A 24681-nucleotide genomic window follows, 5' to 3' on the forward strand; every position below is an offset into this window, starting at 1 on the left:
GCATGGTGGGAGCATATCATAGCAACCAGTGTGTGTGTGTGTGTGTGTGTGTGTGTGTGTGTGTGTGTCTGTCTGTCTGTCTGTGTGTCTGCCTGTGTGTGTGTGTGTGTCTGTCTGTGTGTCTGTCTGTCTGTGTATCTCTGTGTGTATGTGTCTGTCTGTCTGTCTGTGTGTCTGTGTCTGTGTGTGTCAAGGGGAGGGAGAGGGGAGATATGCCTGAGCTTACTGGGAATTTTTTCCCCATTTTATTCCATCTAGCCCTGCCTATGGGATGGCACCACCCAGGTCTGCCCCCTTAACTGACCTCACACCTAAGGTACTTCACTAACCTAGGTGTTTCTCAGCACAATTACAGACAATGACAGTCAAGATTACCCATCACAAAGCTTCATACAGATCTCATCCGAACTAAAGATGGTTGCTCTTTCAAAGGCACTTTAGGGAGCTATGAAAAGATAGCCCACAGAATGGAGAAAACATTCACCGGCCAAGACAGAGGATGGCATCCTCCATGTAAGTTTATCTTTTGTTGAGTAGCACCTGTTGCTCAAACTCCCCAGAAGCTGAGACTACAGGTACACACCATGGTGACCAGCTCTAAATGTGTTTTTTTGTTTTTGTTTTTTTGTTTTGTTTTGTTTTTGTTTTTAACTTAGGGTGCTGGGAAGATGGCTTCATTGGTAAAGTGTTTGCTACCCATGCATGAGGACCTGAGTTCAATTCCCAGCATTCAGGTATAAAGCTTGGCATAGTGGCATGTGACAATAATCCTAGTACTGGATACCTGGTCTGGCCAACTTGAGCTCCAGGTTTAATGAAAGATCCTGTATCAAAAACTAAGGTGGAGAGTGAAAGACCTCTGGCCTCCACACACAAACATACATAAACACATACCACAAACACACAAACCACATATTTATCACTCACTGTTTCTGTGGGCCATACTCCAAGGATAGTTCAACAACGGCCTCTGCCTCAAGGTCTCTCACCAAAGCAGCCCCAGGGAGTCAGCCAGCACTAACTCTCACCTCCAAGAGGCTCTGAGAGAGAGTCCATCCCCAGGCTCCCGTGGCTGGTGGCAGAGGTTGGTTCCCTGCAGGATGCTCTACAAGAGCCTTGGTTCCTGCCATATGGGCCTCTCCAATATGGCAGCCTAACCCTAGCTCTAACTCATCAACTACCAACAAGAGAGGAAGTCTTGGAAAGACAGATGCCACATCTTACAGACAGTACTTCCTCATGTAGGCAATGTCCTGTCATGTTCACCATGTTCTTAGTTAGAAGCAAGGTAAGGATAGATACAGCCTGTGCTCAAGGAAAGGAAAGGACACAGACTTCTCAACCCCAGGAAATGAAGCTGAGTTTCTGGGAGCATGTCAGAGCCCATCTGACACACTAACAGCTTGGTTTCATCAATAAAAAGAACAGAAGAATCCAATCAGAGTTTGAGTGAGCATACACTCACTTCACTAAAGAAGATGTGTGAATGGCCAGTACACACATGAGAAGGCATGACTAGGGGGGGTTCAGCCCCCATGTAAGGCGGGTATGATGGCACACACTTGTGATCCTAGCACTGAGATATGGAAGCAGGAGGACCAGAGGGTCTCTTTCATCCTTGCTACATAACAAGCTGGAGGCCAGTCTGGACTACATGAAACCTGGTCTCTAAATAGTAAATGCATAGTGTGTGTGTGTGTGTGTGTGTGTGTGTGTGTGTGTGTGTGTGTGTGTAAATATATACAACTAAGGAAATAATATATTGAAACTACAATATGGCAAAAAATAAATAAATAAGGCCTGGGTGGTCGAGATGGCTTACTTCCGAGCCTGATGACCTTTCATCACTCAGGTGGAAGAAGAAATCAAACTCTCACAAGTTGTCCTCCCTCTGTTCACCATAGTGAATCCACACCCACACCATCACTGCCACCCTTAAACACTACAGGTTGTAAGTAAAGATGACAGAAGTCCCTGGGCTGTAGAGGATAGGATAGAAGCCTCATCACTATGTTTCCTTCCTGTCCCATAGCAGATGTCAAAGCAGGCAGTCACAATCTTAGCAGTGTTTTCGTTTTGGGAAGTTAGAAGGCAGCTCAGACCAAAAAAATCCAGATGAAAGGGTTGTTGGATTAATCCATTTTCTCCAACCCTTGTTTTACCACATTTCCCCAGAAGTGGGCTTTTGGTTGACTCGAACTTTGGGAACTGGTTGCCAGTCTCTCCCAAAAGGCACTGCAAAATAAATTCTCTTTGGAGGATGTGTAAATTAAGGCTAGAGAGGAAATAACTGCTAGCATTTGACTTTGGGAAAGTACCAAAGTGAACAAAATCTTTCTCTCTAGTTCATCAATCCAAAGACATCAAAGAGTTAAGTGTGTTTTCTGTACCTCTTCCAGTAACCAATTGTTTACACATAAGGGGAAGTAAAATCTCTGTGTGTGGTAGGAACAAAACCCTCAGGCTCTGCCTATGGCCCCCCCAATTGGAGGGGTGGGCATCTATGGGCAAAAAGTGTTTGCTGTGATTATTTCTCATCACTCAAGGGAAAGTAATTTTGATCATTTCTAAATAGGAAGAGAGTCCCTGGGAAGCTTGAGCAAATGGACTGAAATAGCCTCTAGTCCCATCCATGGCCCCACATTTAACAATACATCTTGAGCTGTCTCTCATTCATCAGCTAAGGAGGAAAAGTTCCCTTATACGTGTCAGACACAGGCCTTACAAACAAGTCAACCTTCCTCTGCAGTGAGCTTACAGGACTCAGAGGAAGCCCGGAAGTAGTGAGTCCCAACCCACGGTGTTCAGGCCCTATAGGACAGAAGCCTGTTGATATACACACATACATACAATTAAAATACAATTTTTTAAAATGCAATTAAGGGGGAAACTTTTAGGTTTTATATATCTTGAATTTAAAAAACTATATATTGTATATGTAAATGTGATAATTTCATATAGAATTCTATCATTTTTCTTTTCTTCTTCTTCTTCTTTTTTTTAATAGACAGAGTTTCTCTATGTAGCCCTGGCAGTCCTGGAACTCACTATGTAGACCAGGCTGGCCTCAAAGTCACAGAGATCTGCCTGCCTCTGTAGAATTATTTTATAACCTTATTTTTATTTTTAATTATGGGTCTGTGCATGTGAATGCTAGTGCTTATAGAGTTCAGAGACTTCAGATCCCCCTGGAGCTGGAGTTATAGGTGTTTGTGAGCCACCAGATGTGGGTGCTGGGAATCAAACGCAAATCCCCCAGAAGAGCAATAAATTGCTCTTATTGGTTGAGCCATGTCCTCCTCATATAGAATTCTTAAATATTGCATTGGAAACTAAAATTCAGTTATGAGTAAATTTAAAAGGTGATCGATCAGAAAGAAGCAACTGAACAGACAATGTGTGAAGAAGAAAATTGTCTTAGCTACTGTTTTATTGCTGTGAAGAGACACCTTGACCAAGGTAACTCTTAGAGAAGTAGCATTTAATTGGGGCCTTCCTTGCAGCTTCAGAAGGCCAGTCCACAATCATCAGGGCAGGAAGCAGACAGACAAGGTACTGGAGCAATGGCTGAGAGCTTTACATCCTGATCTGCAGGTAGAGAGAGAGACTGGGTCTGGAGTGGGCTTTTGAAACCTCAGGGCCCACCCCCAGTGACATACCTCCAACATGCCACACCTCTTAATCCAAACAGTTCCACTAACTGAGGACCAAGCATTCAAACATATTAGCCTATGGGGACCATTCTCACTCAGACCACCACAGGAAGGCAAGAGGGAAGGTGGGGGCAGATCGGAAGAGGCTCTCTGGTAAAGAGGGGTCTTGAAGGAATAGATGGAGCCCATCCCAGGAGTGGGAAGGAGAGCAAATCTACACTGTCATTATTGCCCTGCATGAGCACAAGGTTTACTCCAGGGACAAGCAAGAGTGTCCAGCCTTGACTTTGAATCAGATGCCATTTACCAGCAATCGAGTTACAAATTAAAAACCAAAACACCAAGCGTGGTGGCATATGTCTTTATTTTCCAGCACTTGGGAGACAGAAGCCGGCAGATCCCTATGAGTTCAAGGCCACCTTGGTCTACATATCAAGTCTAGGCCAGCCGGGGCTACATATTGAGCCCCTGTCTCAAAACAAGAACAGCCAATTTCATACTGTTTTAAGTAAGATTGGGATTCGTGGCTGTAGGAGCCGGTGCAGCCTAGCCTGGCTCCAGGCCGGCACACTGTACACAGAGCTGTTTAGACAAGACAGAAAGGAGAGAGAAGTAAGTACTGTCTGGGCCCCAGGGACGGTGCCCTGGCAGCCAGAGTTGCTCAGAGACAATTGGAGATGAGGAGCGACTGGTTCAGTGCACTAAATTATTGAGGAGCTTCTTTTCCTGTATTTACATTCAATTTTCAATTTATTTCTTGCAGTAGCTATTTAAGGTTTCTTTGTTTTTTAAGGCAGAGCAACCTTACAGAAACTTGATGCATTTTGGGGGTGCTTTTTTTTTTGGTAGTAGTTTTATGACTATGCGTCTAGGGTGAAGCTTTTCCTTCTCAGAGTTAAATCATTCAGTCTACTATATTTTGCAGTACCCATGCACGATTATGTAAGATTGATCTTAATAATTCAGCACTTTTCACTAACCAGGACACCACATTTATAATGACTCCATCTTTTGCAGGCATTCCTTTAGTAAAACCCAACATCAGAGAAGACCATACCACCACACCTCAGATTGGCTGCAGAGGCCAAAGGCATACAGGTAGAAAGGTTCCCTGTGCCCACAAAGAATAGGACCATCAAGGGAAATCCCATGCTTTTCTGTCACCAAGAAAAGCCATCAGTTCCCCTGGCTACAGATTGGTTGTCAGGAAATTCAGAGTGCAGGGTTTGTCAGACTTTTCTAATTCCAAGTGGCCTGACAGACTTGGATGGAGGGTGTCATGATCACACACCCATCTTCCTGGATAGGGGTGGTACTGAGCCCTTCCCTCCCCTCTTCCCTCCCCTGGCTTTCCCTGCATGTCCAGAGCAGCTAAAATTAAGACTGGCAAAAAAGTATGCTGAAAGTTCAAGAAAACATTGCCATAGAAGGACAACAGAGGACCACCAACTTTAAATCATCTCTGCCCATGAATGGCCCTTTTTGGATCCTCTGGACATTTATGTGGGTGTCTAAAAAGCTTTGAAAGCCCTTGACTTCTTGGAAAGGACTGTGATGGAACAATATTTCATGGGTCTTTTCCCACTGGTCTGTAGCTGTCTGTCTGAGAAAGATATTTTCTTGGCAAGTAAAAACCCATCGATGTAAATTTGACTTCACTGGCTTTTTACATCGAAATACTTACATTTCAGGCTGCTGCTGTACATCTAATGTCAAGGGAATGAAAGGAGCATGGGCTAGCTAATTGCAGTTCCCATTCTCTGTTAGTTACGGACCACTTTGTAGGGAACACAACCCTTGCCTGTTTCCTGTCCGTCTGTCTGCCAAGAAGCAGCTTATCAGGGTGACAGGTGACCTTGAAAGGGTTCCTTACCATTAAGAATCAGTAAGTGGGGAACTGCAGAGATGGCTCAGCAGTTAATAGGGCTTATTGCTCTTTCAGAGAACACACATGGTAGCAAACACCTGAAGTCCACTTCCGGGAAATCCAGAGCCCTTTTCTGGTCCCTATAGGCACAGGATGCACTCAGTGCACATACACACTTTAAGGCAAAACACTTAAAATAATCTTTATTTAAAAAGTACCAGAAAGATAAAAATAAAAAAGAACCAGTAAGTGTTTAAAAAAAAGAAAAAAAGAAAGAAAAACTGTATCAACATTACAGAAGAACAAGAAAGGGAAATCTGAAGTCTGAGAATGCTCAAAACTTAGACATTTATCACCAGAGTCATTCTTTTGAGACAATGGTAGGCTTAGGTACAGTTGCAAGATACACTGTATTGCGTGGAAAATAAGATTCCGGGATACAGTAGAGGCTGATGGATATTATTTGAGGAGAAATCACTTACACCAGAAAAAGATGACCACTACAGGTTCACATTCCAAGGATACCCCTAGATGCTCTCTGTCTCAGACCAGGAAGTAAGAGATGGAGCTGGGGTCTGGGACCCCAGACCTAGCCCCCACCAGTCACGCCCACACCTGTCCACATGCCCCCATCAGGTGCAGGCCGGGTGGACATCTCTCACTACAGCACTGTGGAGTTGCCTTGTGTCTTTCATGAAAGTTGGAACCTCACATACTGCTGGCAAGTGCTACAGCCATGGTGTAACCCAATTTGGCAGTTCCTCAAAACATTAAACGTGAAATTGCCAACAGAATAGGACCCAGCAACTCCATTCCAGGGTATTTAAGGTATTTAACACCCCCCCAAATGAAAATGCATGTCTACACAGATATATAAATGTCAATGTTTGTAATGTTTGTAATAGCCAAAAGGTGGGAACTACCTAATTAAAGGTTCACCAGCTGAGGAATGGACTAAATGTAATTAATATATCTGCACAGTGGAATATTATTCAATCATTTAAAAAGAGAGAGAGAGAAGTAGTTATGGAAAGCAGTGACAGAAGACGACATAATGTATGATCCCATGTATATGAAACACTTAGTGAATGAAACTCCTAGTATAGGGCAAATAGAGACAAAGATAGATTAGCCCCAAGATGGAGGAGAGCGCTCAGCAGGTAATAAGTACTAGGAACACAGTTTCTCTTTGGGATGGTGAAAATGTTGCAGACTTGCTCACATGACTCTGAATACGCTGAAAATCACTGCACTAAGTGGATGAGCTGTTTTTTTCCAATAAATACTTTTTAAAATCCCAATTGTCATTTCTTCCGCAAAATTGGTGGGGGGAAGGGCAGTGTGACATCTTAAGCAGGGTGTGGACACTGACACAGATTCAGAACAGGTCTGTCACCCCCAAGGTCCCTCAAGTTGACCTTTTATAAAAAGCCATGGTCACTTCTGTCCACCCCTAGCATCCACTAATTTGTACTCAGTTTCTGTAATTTTGTCATCTCAGAACATAACATGAATATATTACCCTTAGAAATGGCTGTTATTTGACTCAGGATAACTTCCAGGACACGTGTCCAAGTTTTACTTAAGACAGGGTCTCACTGTGGCTCTGGCTGGCATGGAACTCACTATGTAGACCAGACTGGCGTAGAACTCATAGAGATCCACCTATCTCTGCCTCCTGAATGCTGAGATCAAAGGTGTGCACTACCATGCCCAGTTTGTCAAACGTGTAATTAGTTGACCTTCTCTTTTTGGTTTAGAGACAGGGTTTCTCTATGTAGCTGACCTGGAACTCACTTTGTAGACCAGGCTGGCCTGAGACTCACAGAGATCTGCTAGCCTCTGCCTCCCGACTGCTGGGGTTAAAGGCTTGGGCCACTACCACCCAGCTGGTTGACCTTTTGAAGCTACAGCACAATGTTCCATGATGTAGATGGTTTGCTGAGTTTTAACCGATTGTCTAGTTCATGGCACCTGTAACTGCCCATTGAGGCTTTTAAAAGGGCAGTTGCTGTGAACATCCTGGTGTAGCTTTTCTTTGTACACAGACAGCTTTTGTTGCCCTGGGATACATACTCAAGAAAACCACTGTTGTGTAATTTGTAGTTGTGGGTAGCTTCATAAGAAACTGCCAAGGTGTTTTCAGAACACCGTTTTCATTCCGGATTTTTTTCCAGTCAGATTTACTTTTATTTCTGTGCATGTGTGTGTAGGTCTTGTTGCGGTCTGTGCCCATCTGTGCACCCTGAAGGCTGATGTTGACCCTTTCTCTTGTGCCTGGTGCTATCTCTGCAGCACACCCCGACCCTCTCTGGTGAACTGTCTCTTCATTCATTTTGTCTGTGCCCTGATAAGATGCTCTCTGCACTTTCAGCATTCTCTTTATATTCAAAACGCTAGTCATGTTGACTATGTGGCTTGCAAATACTTTCTCCCATTTTGAGATTTAATTTATCAATTCTCCGCGTTTATGGAGAATGCTTTTGGTGTGAGTCTCTTTGCCTAATCCTAGGGCCCAAAGATTTTCTCATTTTTTTTTTTTCACCTTCCTGAATTTACCAAGCTTGGCTTAACATTTGCTTGGGTGCGTTTCTGCCCTGCGCTTGATTACATACCTGTTTCTCTGCTAACATCACATAGTCCTGTTTGCTAAGCTATACTGTGAGCTTGTCTAAAAGATGTGTTTGTTTGTTTTGTTTTGGTTGGTTGGTTTTTTGAAACAGGTTTTCTCTGAATAGAACTTGATCTGTAGACCAGGCTGGCCTAGAACTCACAGAGATGGGCCTGCCTCTACCTCCTGAGTGCTGGGATTAAAGGAATTTTTTTTATTATGTTTTTAATTTATGTACATTTTGTCTCTCTTTGTGGGTTTGAGCAACATAAGTGCAGTTGCCCTAAAGGCCACTGGATCTGGAGTTGCAGACAGAATAAGCCCCCTGGTGAGGGTGCTGGGATTTAACTGTAGGTCTGTCTGTCTGCCAGGAACAATGGGCCTTGAACATTGAGCCCCTACTGGAAAGGTGGGAAAGATTACTCCTTCCACTTCCTTCTAGTTTATTTCAGGTATTCCAAAACTGTACCTTCCCATGTGCGTTTAAAAAAAAATCAGCTTATCTGTGTCTACAAAACAAAGTTCCTGGGATTTTGACGGGAACTGAAAGAGACCCAAAGATAACCATGGAAGATAACTGACCTTTTTTTGTTGGGTCTTCCAGATTACCTCTATGCTGCTGGGTTTTGTTTGTTTTGTTTTGTTTTTGTTTTTTTACTCTTAGGGGACCCACCACCCAGGTCTCAAATAAATACACGGAAACTTATTCTTACTTATGAATGCCTAGCCTTAGCTTAGCTTGTTTCTAGCTAGCTTGTCTAACTTAAATTATTTTAGCCCATTTCTCTTTAATTATGTTTTGCCTCTGGACTTTTTAACCTTTCTTTATTCTATGTATCTTTCTTTCCTTCTTACCCCATGGCTGTCTGTGTGGCTGGATGGCTGGCCCCTGGTGTCCTCTCCTCCTTTTCTCCTTCTCCTTCTCTCTTCTCCAGATCCTAGATTCCTCCCACTACTTATTCTCTCTGCCTGGCAGCCCCGCCTATCCCTCTCTCCAGCCTAGCTATTGGCCATTCATCTCTTTATTAGCCCAGTCAGTGTTTTAGACAGGCAAAGTAACACAGCTTCACAGTTAAACAAATGCAACATAAAATTTTGCAACACATGTTTCCATCATTAAACAAAATTCCACAGCATAAATGAATGTCACACATCTTAAACTCCACAACACCTCTGGTCATTGATTTCCCCTCATTGATTACCACCTTACCCACATTGTGAAGTTTTTAGAATATGAACCCTGTATGTGGTTTCCTACATTTACTTTATGTACTAACTTCCTTTGCAGAGATTGTAAACAGTATTTGATACCAGCTTCCCCACCTTTATTTTTATTATACCAGATGCAGTGTGTTGATCCTATGATCTCACTGTCTTCCTAGCTGTAGTTTGGTTTGCTTGCAGTCTTTGGGATTGTGTATGTGAATAGCCTGCTGTTTGAACTGCTTCATTTCTTCTTTCCCAAGTAGTATGTTTTTAATATTTTTAATATATTCTGAGAACTTCACACATGCATACATTAAAAAAATTTTTTTTTGTATTTTTCCTGCATGAATATGTGTGTACCACCTGCATGCAGAAGCCAGAAAGAGCACCAGATCTCCTGAAAGTGGAGTTACAAGAGTCGTGTGCTGCCCTGTGGGTACTGGAAACAGCTCAAGGAGCTCAGCAAGTGCACCTAACCGCTGAACCACCTCTCCAGCCCTAACATAGGATGTGTTTTGATCATATTGGTCCACCCTCTTCCCCTCCAACTCTTCCTTTATCCCCTCACATTCAACTCCCCAACTGGGGCTGTCTTTTCCAATCTATCTGCCTTTTATCCCTTGTGCTTGGTTGAGTAAGAGCGCCTGAACTTAGACGTGTTCAGTTTTTTTTTTTTTTTTCACTAAAAGCATGACAAAACGCTTATTTTTTTTAATCACAAGACAACTTATCATAACTTTTTCTTTGAGAGGGGACGCTTTAGATTTAGTTATTGACCAATCTAAGGTATTTATAAAGAGGTCTGTACTTCCTCTTCTGTGCTTGTAAGAATGACAAGTTCCCCGCCAAGGTCGGGGGCCCCCCGCAGGTGCTGGCCGTCTGCAGCCTCGGGCCCCTCCCTGCAGGCGGCTGCCAGCCTCTTTGCCTGCCAACCCGAGTTGGCGATAGGCAAGTCTCAGATACCCAAGTTCAGGGTGACGGGCGTGCCCGGGGCCAGATTTAAATTGTGTGAACTTTTGGCAGCAAGCTGCGGCAGTGAGGAAAGAGCGAGCTGCGAGTGGAGGAAGCCAGTTTAGAGATCCGCCGCGCAGGGGGTGGGGAGGGACTGCAGAGCGCGCGAAAGTGCTGGCGCAGCGCGGCCCCGCGGGCGGCCTCTCCTTTTATGGGAGCGGTATGCCGCCTGCGCGGGGCCCCGAGAGAGAAGCGCGCCCCCGCCGAGGGCGCGCAGGGCCCACACCTGCGCGAGGACGCGCGTGCCCGCTGGTGCGCGCGGCGGACGAAGCGCTGGGACCGCCGCTCCCCCTTCCCACGCTTGCTCGCGGGCCGTACCAAAGGCGCGGGGGGAGCGGAGCGTGCCATCGCGGCCCACCTGCGGCTGTGGGGCCTGGGCGGGGACGCGCTCCGCCCTGGCCTGCCGCGCGCTCCCACCGCCGCGCGCGTCCGCCGCCGCTGCAGGCCCCTCCTCCCGGGGCGAGAGATTCCGGACCGCCGCGGCCCATGCTGATCCGTGTCCTCCTCCTCCCCCTCAGGCGGCGCTGGCGGCGGCCCCGGGACCCGCGGAAGCCGGCATGCTGGAGAAGCTGGAGTTCCAGGAGGAAGGTGAGTGCGCGACCCGCACCCTGCGCTGCCGGCGGCGGGCACCGGGACTGCAGCCCGCTCCGGGGGAAGCACCGGGCTCCCGGGATGCAGTCCGGTTCTTGGGGACGCGGTCCCGTTCTTGGGGAAGCTCCCAGCCCCAGGGAAGCAACCGGGTTCCCGGGGACACTGCCTGACTGCAGGGATGCTGCCCTGTTCTCCGGGTTGCAGCCTGATTCCGGGGATGGAGCCCGGCTCCCGGGGACACAACCTCGCTCCGAGGATGCAGTCCGGCGCCGGGGAATGAAGCTCCTCTCCAAAGGTCCCAGCCCCTCTCCAGTGAACACACCCGAGTTCCGGGGGACGCAGCCCCGCTCCCGGGAGCGGCCGCCCGCGCGCTCCTAGGGACGGCCCTTTTGTCCTCAGCACCCGAACTCGAGCGAGAGCCAGGTGTCATGCAGCCTTAATTGAGCTTGTCACCGCGCACTCCGAGGACACCCCGGAATCACACAGACAGTCCATGCCTTCAAATAACAAACCGGTTCCCTTATCTGTATTTGTGGAAATACCTCCAGTAGGGTGTGTCCCCCCCCCCCCGCAATGGGTAAAGTTAAATGGGCAAAACCGAAGTGGCTGATTAAACTGGTTGGAGCCCTGGCGACCCCCTCATACTTAGCCATCCTGCCGCCTCTCCTGTCGCCTGGTTTTTCTTCTTCCTGCCCTATTTTCTAATTGTATCTTCTTACAGGTAAATAGCCCGGATCTTATTTTGAGGCTGCTAACATTTAAACGGGGAAGTCGAAAATGAACTTTATATAAGCTGCATGACCATTTGGAGACTATAAAAGGCCTTATGCAGTCTCGTGTACTTCCATGATTTATTTAGCGGCTGCTCTTTTTTCCAAGAGTACTGACAGAATGAAGGGCCTGGAACAAAGAATGTGCCGTGTGGATGCCGTCCCTTGTGCCAACTTTACTTTAATACCCCCGTTCATTTATGTTCAGGCAATTACTTAAATAAGCATGCACAACCAGCTGGGGAGTGCTACCCTGATAGCATTAGGCCTGTGCCTGTTGTAGCTTCACTGAAGCACTTCATAAATATGTTGGCCTAAAGATAATGTGTCTGTAGAAATGTCTTCATTATTAACAAATAGTGCGTTTCAGACTTTTTCCGGGCTTCGTTGGTGTTTTGTCCTGTCAAAAGATAAGCCTGTGTCTTCATTTGGATGCACCTCCTTGTCCCTTGGTGTTAGTATGTTGCACAGCAGGTGGTGACCACTGGCTGCAGGGCTTATGGTATGAGATATCAAATCCTTTGCAGATTAAAATAAGACCTCCCAGAGTAGAGCCTTGTTCGTATCTCACCTCTGTCTCTTAGTGGGCCGTCAGGTCCCCAGACAAGTGGTGTGAGCTCTCTGTGCCTTAGTTTCCCCTTGTATAGAATGGAGCTAATGTCCCCATGCCTTCAGGGTTAAATGAAATCATCTGCACTGTGGCATTGAGACAGTGCAGACTCAGTGCTTTGTAAATGTTACTTTTACTAAATGCCATTAGCCATGTGCCAAATCCACAGACTTTTAAAGGCTTTTATTATTGAATCACATGGGAATTCTGCTTAGCACAGGTTTTTTGGCTTTTCTTTCTTTAATTTTATTTTATGTGCATTGGTGTGAGGTTGTCGGATCCCCTGCAACTGGAGTTACAAACAGTTGTGAGGTGCTATGTGGGTACTAGGAGATGAAGCGGGGTTCTCTGGAAGAGCAGCCAGTGCTCTTAACCACTGAGCCAGCTCTCATGGCTTTTCTTTTTTGCCTTGAGATTTATATTATACATACTTATCAAAATTAGCTGTGCACACTCCTACCTCTGGATTGCCCCTGCCTTGAATGTACAGTATTAAAGCTAAGCATGAAAAAAATAAGTAGTGTGCCCTTTCCACACATCTATTTTTATCGGTATTGCCATCATTACTTTTAAGCACCACGAATCCCACAAATAACCCTGTCAAATGTTTCTAGATTTTAAGACGGTAGAATGTTAAACGATTACTCGGAAGCTGTCAAACTGAGCTAGAAGAGGGAGGGAGTGCTGTTGGCGGAATAGTCCAGAGCACTGCTTTGCTTCCCTGAAACTTTAAATTGTTCATTTGCCTGAAATTCTGGAAAGTTGCTCATTTGAAGGGGAGAAAGAAGTTGCACCAGTAAGGCATCACAGCTATAAGTATCCCAGGAACCAACGTTAACTGTCCACAGAGTAGGTCCAGACTGCATGTGTCCTGTGTTCATCTTTCAACTTCCCTGTCACCCAATTAATATCTTTGGTTACTACACATTGGCTCTTGGAGGCATGGCCCAGAGATGATATATTTGTTATACATAGAAGTACATGATAACTGGTGGTATTATACCCAAGCTAATTTTCTATTTCCTAATAAGTCCCAACTGTGTCCCAGTTGTCAGAAGGCATTCAAAGGTATTAATGAAGCTAAGGAGAAAGAAGAGGTAGAAATGAGACCTCACTGCATGGTTGGGCTTGTTGTTAATCTGAACTATCAGCTAGGTGGTGGTGCACGCCTTTGATCCCAGCACTTGGGAGGCAGAGGCAGGTGGATCTCTGTGAGTTCAAGGCCAGCCTGATCTACTGAGTGAATTCCAGGACAGCAAGGGCTATGCAGAGAAACCCTGTCTCAAACCAACAAACAAACATCAACAACAATAAAAATCTCTGAACCACAACACTGATAAGGGAGGTGCTCCTGCCCTCCTGTCTGTGCTTGGGCGTGCGGACTTGGATCTTCTCAGTTCCTTTCTGTGCAGAAGAATCTCCTGAAACCTTTTTTAAAGGACAGTCATCCCCGGCCCCCCATTCCTCAGGTCCAGGACGGGCTGCATGCTTCCTGCTGCCCAGCTCTGGTGGACCTCCTCTCTGTTGATTCATAGACTTCCTTTTAAAGAGTGAGGCTCCAAGTCTTAGGTCATCAGATGCAACAAAGGGCCTGGCCTTGTGGGGTATATGGTCTCAGGCTTTGTCATAGCTGCCCAGCTTACCCCTGCTGCACGAAAGCAGCCGGAGGCCAAACACAGTGGACAAGGCTACGTTCCAAGAAAACTGATTTATGAAATGAGCCAGATTTGATTCCTAGACATAGCAGAACAAGCCCTGCTCCCCATGCCCCTTAGTGTGCCTGTCACCCTTTCTGCCTCCCACTAATCTTCCCACTGCTTCAAGGTGAACCCCAAATCTCATCTTTTCTCTGTCTCCCATTCTCTGGCTCTGCTAAGATCCAGGGGCCATCTTAAATGTTTGTACTTACTTTATGATGGTGCAGAGCTAGCCGATAAGAAACTAGTACCTGGTCAATAACATAATATCTAATACAGAGTCTCTGTGCATTATTTGGGGCTGGCGGCGTGGCGGCAGGACAATACCAGGCGGTGGGAGGAAAAACCGTACTCGTTACAGTGGCAGGTTCAGAGGTCTAATGTGTGCAAAGCCATGAGAACAGAGCCTCTCTAGAGCTATTATTTTATGTGTTTGCTTTTTTAATGTTTTACACTCCTGGACCAGCATTTGTATCTATCTATTTTAACTACCTTGACCCTATTTCTTGGTTGGCTCTGAGCTCCCAAACATGGGACTCATGACTGCTTTAGAGATCATCTCCCTGTAGTTGCATTCCTGGAGACTCAGCATGCTGGAACCCTGGCACTGGTCACCAGCTGGGCACCTCTTTTAGGCTTTGGCTCCATTCTTGGTCTCTGTCCCCCAGAGTGTGGAGAATTGCAGAGGTTCGGTTTTAAGGTGATTTGCTGCTGTGGTCTTCCTGTCTTCCCCTGCTGACTGGGCTTCTTACCCTTCGTCTGTCCACCCTGCCCTCATGTTTCCAGACCTTGCACACAATCTTGCTGTGGGAAGCCTGGACAGCTAAGTCTAGAGTGATCAAAAATAAGGGGCAAAGGAGATAGCTCAGTCAGTAATGTATTTGCTGCTCAACTATGGTGTTCTAGTTTCTTTCCACTCTTGCTGTGACAAACCCCAAGACCTAAAACAACTTGGAGAAGGAAGGGTTTATTTCATCTTACAACTTTTAGGTCACCATAAAGGAAAGTCAGGCCAGGAACCTGGAGGCAGGAACTGAAGCCAAGGCCATGGAGCTACAGTGTTACTTACTGGCTTGCTCTCCATGACTCGCTCAGCCTGCTCTTTTGTATCACTCAGGAGTTGTACCACCCACAGTAGGCTGGCCCACCCACATCAATCCTTAATCAGGAAAACACCCACAGACTTGCCTACAGACCAATAGGATAGAAATAATTTCTCAAATGAGGGTCTCTCTTCCCAGGTAACCCTGTCTGGCAGCACGGGATAAACAAAACTAAACAGCAAAATATGGAACTAAACTCAGTCCTCAGCATCCACATAAAAAAACTGGGTGTAGCAGTAAAGGCCTCTGATCCTGCATGCTGGGGAGGTAAAGACAGGCAGATCGCTGGAGCTTGCTGACCAGCCAGACTCACTCAACAGTCACCCCTGGTCTCTACCACACATGCACCCAAACAGTTAAATGCATGGACACATGAATACCTAAGGCACACAAGAGAACGGGCTACTTTGTTTGGGAGGATGAGCATCATTTCCAGTCAAACATCTCAAAGTTGAGCCCCATCGTGTAAAGGGATGGTGGCCTTTCTTTTCCCCAGAGCCTCCTGAGGCTTTGCTGTAGTGTTGTCATCTTTATAGACTGTCTCTGCTGAATGCAGGCCTGGTACTTGGAGGTCACTTGCTTACTTTCCTTTCCTGCTTGGAAACCAGACCCCAGAACATCCCGATGACCAGTGCAAAAAGCCAAAATAAAACAAAACAAAAAAAAAGCAAATGAAAAATTATGCCCACTAATAGCCCAGTCTTATCACCTCTGGAGGTGATGTTCTGAAGTAAGTGAAGACGGTTTCCCTGTGGAGACAACACACCATGGACATACAGCAATCTGGTATTTCACAGGGTTACCTTGCACAGAGCACAGACACATACACAGTTTCCATGTGGTATTCAATTTGTATGAGGATAGGAAATTAAGGGGAAAACATAAATGGCTCCAGTTGCCTTTGCAAGAGTAACCTAGGAAACTGTCCCTTCTCACTTGGCTTACAGATCTAAGAGTGAGGCACAGCAGAGTCAGCCTGCAGGTTTATTGCCTATGATGTGAGGGGTGCTGACCCCTGGTGGTAGACATGTCAAGTGACAGGTTCAGAAGGTATGGTGCTCTCTTAATGAATTCTCACCTTCCCTTGCTGTGTTTGTAGGCAAGGGATATATTGATTCCTGACCACAAGAATAATTAAGGTTATCTGAAATTTCTGTAGTTGCAATTTTTCCTGCCTGGCTCTCCATGCATTTAACATGTTGCTACATGTTTTAGTACATCTGAAATCAGATTTTAAAACAGCTTGATGGTATCTTAGTCTTAAGTACTCTGGTTATCTAGTAGACTATGCTTTGGAGGGAGTTTGCCCACCTCCAGAAGTTTCTGGGATGAAATTTTGGTTCCTATGTAATATGCAAAGGTGATGGATCTTTAAGAGAGAGGCCCCGGTGAAGTGAAGCCTCTGGGCACACCCTCAGAAGGGATTGATGTTGGTCTCCCAGGTATAGATTAGTTGGCACAAGAGGGAGTGGGCTCTCATTTCCAGGGAGGAAGCAACAGAGTGGTAGGATTATCCTGATCCTTTATAGCCTGGTCTTGGAAGAACCAAGGTAGCACCTCCGGTAATTTCACTAGGGTCACGAGAGCTTCTACTGTCTTGCTACTCTATAGGCCTGGTGGGCCCATCATTGTCCAGCTGGCACCCCACCAGCTCACTCACAAGAGTCTGGGCCTGTGGTTTGGCCATTGTGACCTCCAGCTTCACCTGTCAGGCACAGAGAACAATGTTGATTCCACAGCAGCATTGGCATCACTGGAAAAATTGGAAGCATTTTTAATGTTATTTTCTCCTAGATCTATAATAATCGCTGATATGTATGCTAAGTCTCAAGATGACCCTAAGACAAAAACTGTTACCTCTCCCATCTCACAGAGGAGGAAACTGAGAAGGGAAGAGGTAACAAGTCCTTACTAAGATAGCATGCCCTGTGCAGTGAAAGCTACATTCCAGACACATGGTACTTACCTAGAGTCAAGTCCAGTGTGAGGTCATCTTCCCAGGAGAAAGCCCTCTTACCATGGTCACTTTCTGTTTATTCTTTACCCCAATTCTATCCTGCATCCAAACTTGCCAAGGTTAGCAAAACCATCTCTTTCTCAGAATCCAGTGGGCAGGAGTCAGCCCTAATCTCCTTCTTAACCTGTAGATCACAGAGTTGCCCTCTGCCCTCTTCTCAAAGCTCACCCTTAATTCCTGTGACACAGCTGGACAGGTGGCTGGCTGGTGAGTCTCCCTTTTTTTTTTTTTTTTTTTTTTTTTTCTCTTCCTTTTGCTTCAAATGTAACATGGTATGACTCACAGCTCCATGTAGTCACACTTCCTTACTGAATGGAAGATACCAGATGCTCCTGTGGCTCCTTCTGAGGCCCACTGAACCTGGAAGAGTGCTCACTCCCAGGCTCTGACCAGCATGCATGCTTCCCAGCATTTGATTTCATTACCAAGAAACCTTAGTGTCTAAGGATGGCCAGTACACCTCCACATTCAGGCCTGTGTCCTGCACAGGTGCTGCCCTGATCTACATGCTTCATCCCCATAATGTGGTCGTCTTCTTCCTCATCTCTTCCTCCCTCTCTCCTTTCTTTCTTTCTGTCTGTGGAGGAAGGGGTTTATCTTACAACTCCAAGGTCACATAGGTCACATGCTGTCATTGGTGAAACCAGGGAAGGAACCTTAAGACAGAAGCCTGAAGTAGAAGAATGGCCTTGTTGCTCATGGTTTGCTCAGCCTGCATTTTTATACAGCCCAGGATCACCTGCCCAGGGTTGGTATCACCCATAATGGGCTGGGCTGGGCCCTCCAAAATAGTCATTAATCCAGACATTGGGACTTGTCTGTAGGCCAATCTGATGAAGGCATTATCTCATTTGAACGTTCCGTCTTCCCACATGACCCAATGTGTGTCAAATTGACAAACCAAAACAAACCCTGACGAGCACATCTTTTCTTTTTCCTTCTTCCTCCCCACCCCCAATCTGTTCTGCCAGCTTAGTTTGATGAATGGTAACTTCCCTCTTGTTAGAAGAGAATGATGTTTTACCCAGCACCTCTCAGGATTGCTTTCTAAGCACCTCTTCTCTGTTCCTGCCAGCCCAGCCCTCTTCATCCTTTTGAATTTCAGGTCAGTCTCTGCAGTTTGTTCTGCCCCCTGCGGTCCTACCTGTAAACTTTCCCTGACCACCCTTTGTCTGTCTATTCATGGGGTCCCCTTCTGCTTCCTTCCTTCCCTCTTGTCTTTGCATCATCCCTGAAGCCCTTGCAGCCTTCCGTGAGGTCCTTGCCATGTGCACACATGCACGAACACACACATGCTGAAACAGCCACTCCACCAGTCCCACTATCTTCCTGCAGACTAGTGCTCTCTTTGAATGATTTTTCTTCCCTCTCCTCTTGTTAAGTCCTGCATACTTAATCTGATCCTTAAAATGACCATAAGAGGCAGATAGCCTTGTCATTTCCATCACATAGAGGAAGAAAGAAAAAAGGCGACAGGCTTGCAAGTCTAAGCCCCAGACAGGACTTGATGGGGTATCTCTGCACCCCATGGTCCTCAAAAGCATTAAGGGAAAATGGGGTTGTGTGTATTTCTTTGTTGTTAAATCTCAGGCTCCGAGAGTCTTGACTTTGCAGAAGCTTGCCTTTGCAGGTCCTGGTGGTGCTGTGACTCAATTTTCTACAAATATTTGTTACATGGATTTGGAGCTTTAGCACTCAAACATAGGCCTGGGGTACTTCGGGTGGTTGATTCTTATGAAAAAATGTGTTTGTGTTGAAGGCACTGTGCCAGTGGGGAGATCTGACTTTGATAATGATGAATAAAGTTGAGAAGTGGAGGGGAGTGGAAGGTATTAATTCTCTCTGAGGAGAGGATGCATCTCCACCCGTCTGTGCAGTCCAAAATGCTATGTCTGGTGATTGGACAAGTCAGAGGCACTCAGGCAGATGGGGCGTGAAGCTAGTTGCAGAGTCTCTGTCTGAGAGAGGGTCTTCAAGATCTTTCCTTTGTGGGAATGAGGCGTGTTCTATTACCGGTAGAGAAAGGGATCTGGCCTGTCTTTAATAATGAAGGAGAAAGTGATGGGGGCTAATTTGGAGTCCATTGGGCTGGGTTGTAGTTGCTTATCAGTGTGTTCAGTGAGCTGCTTTCTTTCTTCCCACTTGAGCTGTTTCCTCTAGACCTGAACTTACGTACGTTACTAAGTGTCCTTTGTGTCAAGCTAGCCCATTTGTCTAGTTTCTGGTTTATTCTTTGGTAATTTATAAATAAGTTGCTAATAAGAAATTGCTACATAAATCATGTGGCACATTCTCTTTGAAATGGACAGAGCTCAGTGGATTGAGCATATAGGAGGCCCTGGGTCTGGTCCCCAGCACTGCCTAAACCAGTGTAAGGTAGTGCATACCTGTAACCCCAACCATATTTAGAAGTAGGAGAGTCAAGGAGTTCAAGGTCACACTCAGCTGTGTGGTGCATCCAGGTTGGTCACCCTGAGCTCCTGAAACCTTGTCTTGGAAAGAAGAGTTGGAGGAAGCACTGCTACTATTGTAGGATGTTTTATCCATCCATTGTGACCACCTCAGGATGCATATATATGCACTCAAATGTCCTGTCTGTGGCCTCAGGGACCTTAAGCAAAGTACTTAAAGCTTTGTTTTTCACCCACAGGTAACTTGGATATAACAGCACCTGGCTTCTATGATTATATGTGCATTGAATAACCTGACCATAGCATTCACAAAGTGCCCAGGATATGGTCCAGTTTCCATAAACAGAAGCTTTGGTGACTGTCCTAAAGAGGATTTTTAGCCAATGAAGCAAAATGTTGTTGAAGCAGCTCTTAGGGCCCAGACCCTTTATCACTGTCGTCTGGATGCCCATGGCTTCTGCCCCTTTGCCACACTGTTGTGTTTACCTTCTGTGCTCAGGATAATGTTACCATACCCAAATAAAGAGCCAGGTGTGGTAGCTCACATCTGTAATCCCAGGGCTCAGAGACGGAGCCAGTAGGAGCCCATCAGTTCAGAGCTAGTCTGAGTTACGTAGTGAGAGGAGACCCTGTCTCAAAGAAGAGGCTTGATCCTGATAGTGTGGTGTTGTTTCCCATTTCCTGGCATACAAGATCTAAAATCCTCAGTCTTCAAAGTGATGCATTGTTTTGTATGCTAATATTGATTGCTGGCTGGCTGTCCCTTGGTAGCTTCAGAGTGAAGCTAGTTACCAGGAGGACTAGGGCATAGTTAGAGGGTTGAGGGTAGGGACTTTGAGACCCATTCCTATCCTCTGAGGAGGAGAGCATGGTTGATCGGCAGGGACCAGTGATTTGATTGGTCATGCCTGCTGAATGGGCTTCCACTAAAAACCCTGGAAGACAGAGTATCCAGAGATCTTCTGTATAGCTGAATACTGGAGATCTGTGTTCATCCCCTCCTTCTTACATCTTCACGTGTGTCATTGTGATAAACTTTAAATGTTTGTTGATGGATCCCAAGGAGAGTCACAGGAACCTTCATTCATAGCCAGTGAGTTCAGAGGTGGATTTGTACCTGGGATCTGCAAAGACACACTCGGGTGGACCTGGGGTCTGAGACCACAGCTATGGATCTGACAGTCAGAACTGAACCGATGAGAGGATCTAGCAGCTGGCGTCCTGTAGGTATCATGCTTAGGTGGCAGTGAATTCCACATGCTTGGTCACAGAATTCTGTGATGATTAGGGAGCCAAGGAAAGAGGGAAGGAAGGGTAGATTATAGGAGGCTAGGAAGGGAGGGAAGAAAGGAGAGGGAAAGAGAGAATTGGGACTGAGAAAGTTGCTTCTCTGATTTGCTGAAGGTCTCAGGGAAGGCAGCCACAGCTCCTGCTGTTAGTCCCCCTGTGCCTTGCTCTTCTTTCCCCTCTGTCTCCCACTCAGCTCGAGTCCCTGCTAGAAAAGACAGAGGTGTGGCCTCCCAGGCCTGTGAACCGATAGAGGTGCCCACTGCTAGTGCCTGTGATGACCCTGCAGATAGCTTTCCCACATCGGGACTTGAAATAGCCACTCCTCACAAAAGCGCCGCCAGCCCTTGAGAACAGTGGCATGCTGCGATGGAGACAGCCAGTGGACAGTCTCCCCTGCTGCCAACCTCTTGACGGTATGCGCGTAATTGGCTCTACAGGAAAACTAGGGAAAGTGCTATTGCTTCAGCTGGAGTGAAGGAACCTTTTGTCACAGAGTCTAACTGCAGAGTGCTTGTGGGTTTTCTGAGGACTCGGGACACATTCATCTTGAATTCACCTGCACTGGCTGACAAAATTGATCTCACGCCCTCTGGCAGTTTGCTGAATAGATTCTTTCATCTGTCTTCCCTCCTCAAATCTGCTGAAATGACAGAAGCCAGTGAAATCCCATAGAAAAGTAGCCCTGCTCAGCAAAGATGAAGCCTTGTTCTTAGAGGAAGCAATAACATGGGTAAATCTCTGTCAAGTCTGTTCAAGAGGAGAATGAAACCACAAAGCGTCAGAAATTAGAGGCATCCTAACTGTCAACAGATTCGTAAAGGAATCTAAAGAGAAGGAAAGTAGTATGGAGCTGGAGAGACGGCTCAGCAGTTAAGAGTGCTCGCTGCCCTTGCAGAGGCCGAGGACGAACATGCTGGCTCATAACTGTCCGAAACTCCAGATCCAGGGGATCCAGTACCATCTTCTGGCCTTCACTGCATACATGTGGTATACAGATAAACATGTAGTCAAAACACTGTACACATAAGATAAAATTTTTTAAAAAGAGAAGTAGGACTATGGTGGGTTTAATGAAGACAGCTCCCATAGGCTCATATAGCTTATGCTTGGACCCCAATTGCTGGAACTGTTTGGAAGGGACAGCAGATTTGTCACTGCGGTAGACTTTGCATTTTCAAAAGACTAGTGCCATCCCCTGTTAGTACTTCCCCTGTCCTGCTTGGGTTTGTGGGTCAGGTGTAAGTAGGACACTGCATCAATAACTTTTAGAACTTGCCGGTCATTTCTTGAGGATTATCACTGGCGTGTGTCCTCCTGGTTTATAACTCCTTCCTGCCAGTCCCCACAGGAGACAGGGTAACTCAGTCATATTGAACTAGGTGGACTATAACGTGGCGGGAGATGTGGCCTCAGTTGGTCAAGTGCTTGCCAGGCACTCATAAAGCTTATCCCCAGCACCACATGAGCCACGAATGGTGGCATAAACCTGTCTCAGCACCTGGGAGGTGGCGGCAGGAGGATCAGAAGTTTAAGGTCTTCCTCATATTTGTCCAGTTTGATCCTGTGATACATGAATGAGACCCTATCTCCCCCCCCCCAAAAAGGGGAAGAAATTATAGAAGCTAGGGAGATACATTTTTGTTTTGTTTGAGTTTTCAAGACAGGGTTTCTCTGTGTAGCTTTGGAGCCTGTCCTGGAACTCGCTCTATAGACCAGGCTGGCCTTGAACTCACAGAGATCCATCTGCCTCTGCCTCTGCCTCCCCGGTGCTGGGATCAAAGGTGTGCGCCACCAACGCCTGGCAGGGCACATATTTTAGTTGGCAAAGTACTTGCCACACAATCATGAAGAGCAGATTTTGCTTCTCAGAAGCCACATTAAAAAAAGAAAAAGTATGGCTTGGTGACACATATTTGAAGTTATGAAGTGGAGACAGTAGGTCCCTGAGGCTCACTGGCTGACCAGCCCAGCCTCATTAATGAGATCCAGATTCTGTGAGCTCTTGTCTCAGAAAACAGGGTGGGCAGTACCTTAAGGAACAACAGCCCAGGTTGACTACTGGCTTCAATGTGCATATGTACACCATACACACACACACACAGTACACACTGTAGACACAGATACACAGTACACACACCCTATACACACACACACGGTACAAATACTCTGTATACATACATACAATACACATACTATGTACACACATAGTACACATATACTGTACACAACACTGTATTTACACACAGTACCCAAATGCTGTATACACACATTTACACATACACTGTATATACATACTATACACACACATGCTGTACACATACACTGTATACACACTGTACACACACACAATTATGCATTAATAAAGGCAGTTTTAAAGTAATTTTTAAAAATCTCACTCCACCATTTTCCCTGTATAATAGAACATGGTACTCAGCATGTTTGTAAGTGAATTCCATAAAGCCTTGGAGGACTTGGTTATTTCAACTTTAGGGCACAGGAAAGGATGGATGTTCTGTGAGGCCTGTTTTACCCATAAGTCAGAGCTGTAGAAGGCAGCGGTTAGAGGAAAGCAGAGGATCGAGTGTACACATCAGGCTTTAGCAGAACTGTGCAAACATAAGGAATGTAAGCAGCTAAAAGCCCAATGTGCTGTAGCCAAGCCAGGGCATGGAGCCTTAAGTATATTAAGATGTCCACTGAGGAGTCTCCCTCAAGAAAAGCCAAGACCTCTGCCCCGGGGTCCTTTTTCAAGATCCCTAATAAAGTAGAGATTGGAAAAGGCTGTGATGCTGCTCGCCATCAACTGCTAGGTGGGCTCTGGTCCTCTGACTATGGTCCTTACTGTTGGCTTTAGTTCAGTGTGTGGGTTCTGTACCCTGGGAAGGAAGGAGTGTTGCTGGCTGGTTTCAGTAAACAAGGTGTATAGCATGTAAGGAATGACATTGGAAGCTGTCCTTTGACTGTCCCCGAGGGTGTGTGCCCAGGCACATGTATATGAGCACGAGCACATGCAAAACCAAATCCAAAAACTTGAACAAAGCCAGGTGGTGGTGGCAGTACACACCATCCAGCACTTGGGAGGCAAAAGCAGGGGGGATTCCTTGAGTTCAAGGCCAGCCTGGTCTATAGAGTGAGTTCCAGGACAGCCAGAACTTCCCAGAGAAGCCTTGTCTTTCAGAAAACAAAACAAAAAAGAACTTGGACAAGAATAAAATGCTAGCAGGATTCATTCTGCTACTTTCTAAGCCATGAGGTTATATTAATGTCTAACTTTTTCTATGTTCATGCATCCTAGTTTGCTTCCTATTGCTGTGATAAACACTGTGACCCAAAGCAGCTTGAGGAGAAAGGGTTTATTTGTATTTGGCTTACACTTCCACACCACAGCCCATCATCAAGGGAAACAAAAGCAGGACCACATGCAGGGCAGGAACCTGGAGGCAAGACTTGAGGCAGAGGCCATGGAGGAACCCTGCTTACTGGCTTGCTCATCATGGCTTGCTCAGTTTGCTTTCTTACACAACCCAGGAAACCTGCCCAGGGTGGCACCACCCACCGTGGGCTGACCTCTCCTCACATGAAATAATTAATCAAGAAAATGCATCTGAGGGAAGGGGCTGTTAAAAGCACTTCCAGAGAACCCAGGTTCAATTCCCAGCAACCACATTGCAACTCACAACCGTCTGTGACTCCAGTCCAGGGGAATCTCACAGACACACATGCAGACAAAACACCAGTGCACATAAAAATAAGAAAAATAAAATAGTTTAAAAATGAAAGAAAGAAAATGCATCTTTAATCCCAGCACTCAGGAGGCAGAGGCAGGTGAATCGCTGTGAATTTA

At 46.1% G+C, this 24681-nt stretch overlaps 1 protein-coding gene across 2 annotated transcripts in view; it reads left to right on the forward strand.

The window, feature by feature from the left end:
* Prkag2 (protein kinase AMP-activated non-catalytic subunit gamma 2) overlaps positions 1-24681 on the forward strand; it is a 242124-nt gene that overhangs the window by 179411 nt on the left and 38032 nt on the right. For both annotated transcript variants that reach the window (XM_051203229.1, XM_051203230.1), the window contains exon 5: positions 10867-10936. In XM_051203229.1, coding sequence (XP_051059186.1) covers positions 10867-10936 — 70 coding nt within the window. The remainder of the gene's footprint in view (positions 1-10866; positions 10937-24681) is intronic.

Source organism: Phodopus roborovskii, unplaced genomic scaffold (assembly GCF_943737965.1).
Source record: "Phodopus roborovskii unplaced genomic scaffold, PHOROB, whole genome shotgun sequence".
NCBI classification, from domain to species: Eukaryota; Metazoa; Chordata; class Mammalia; order Rodentia; family Cricetidae; genus Phodopus; species Phodopus roborovskii.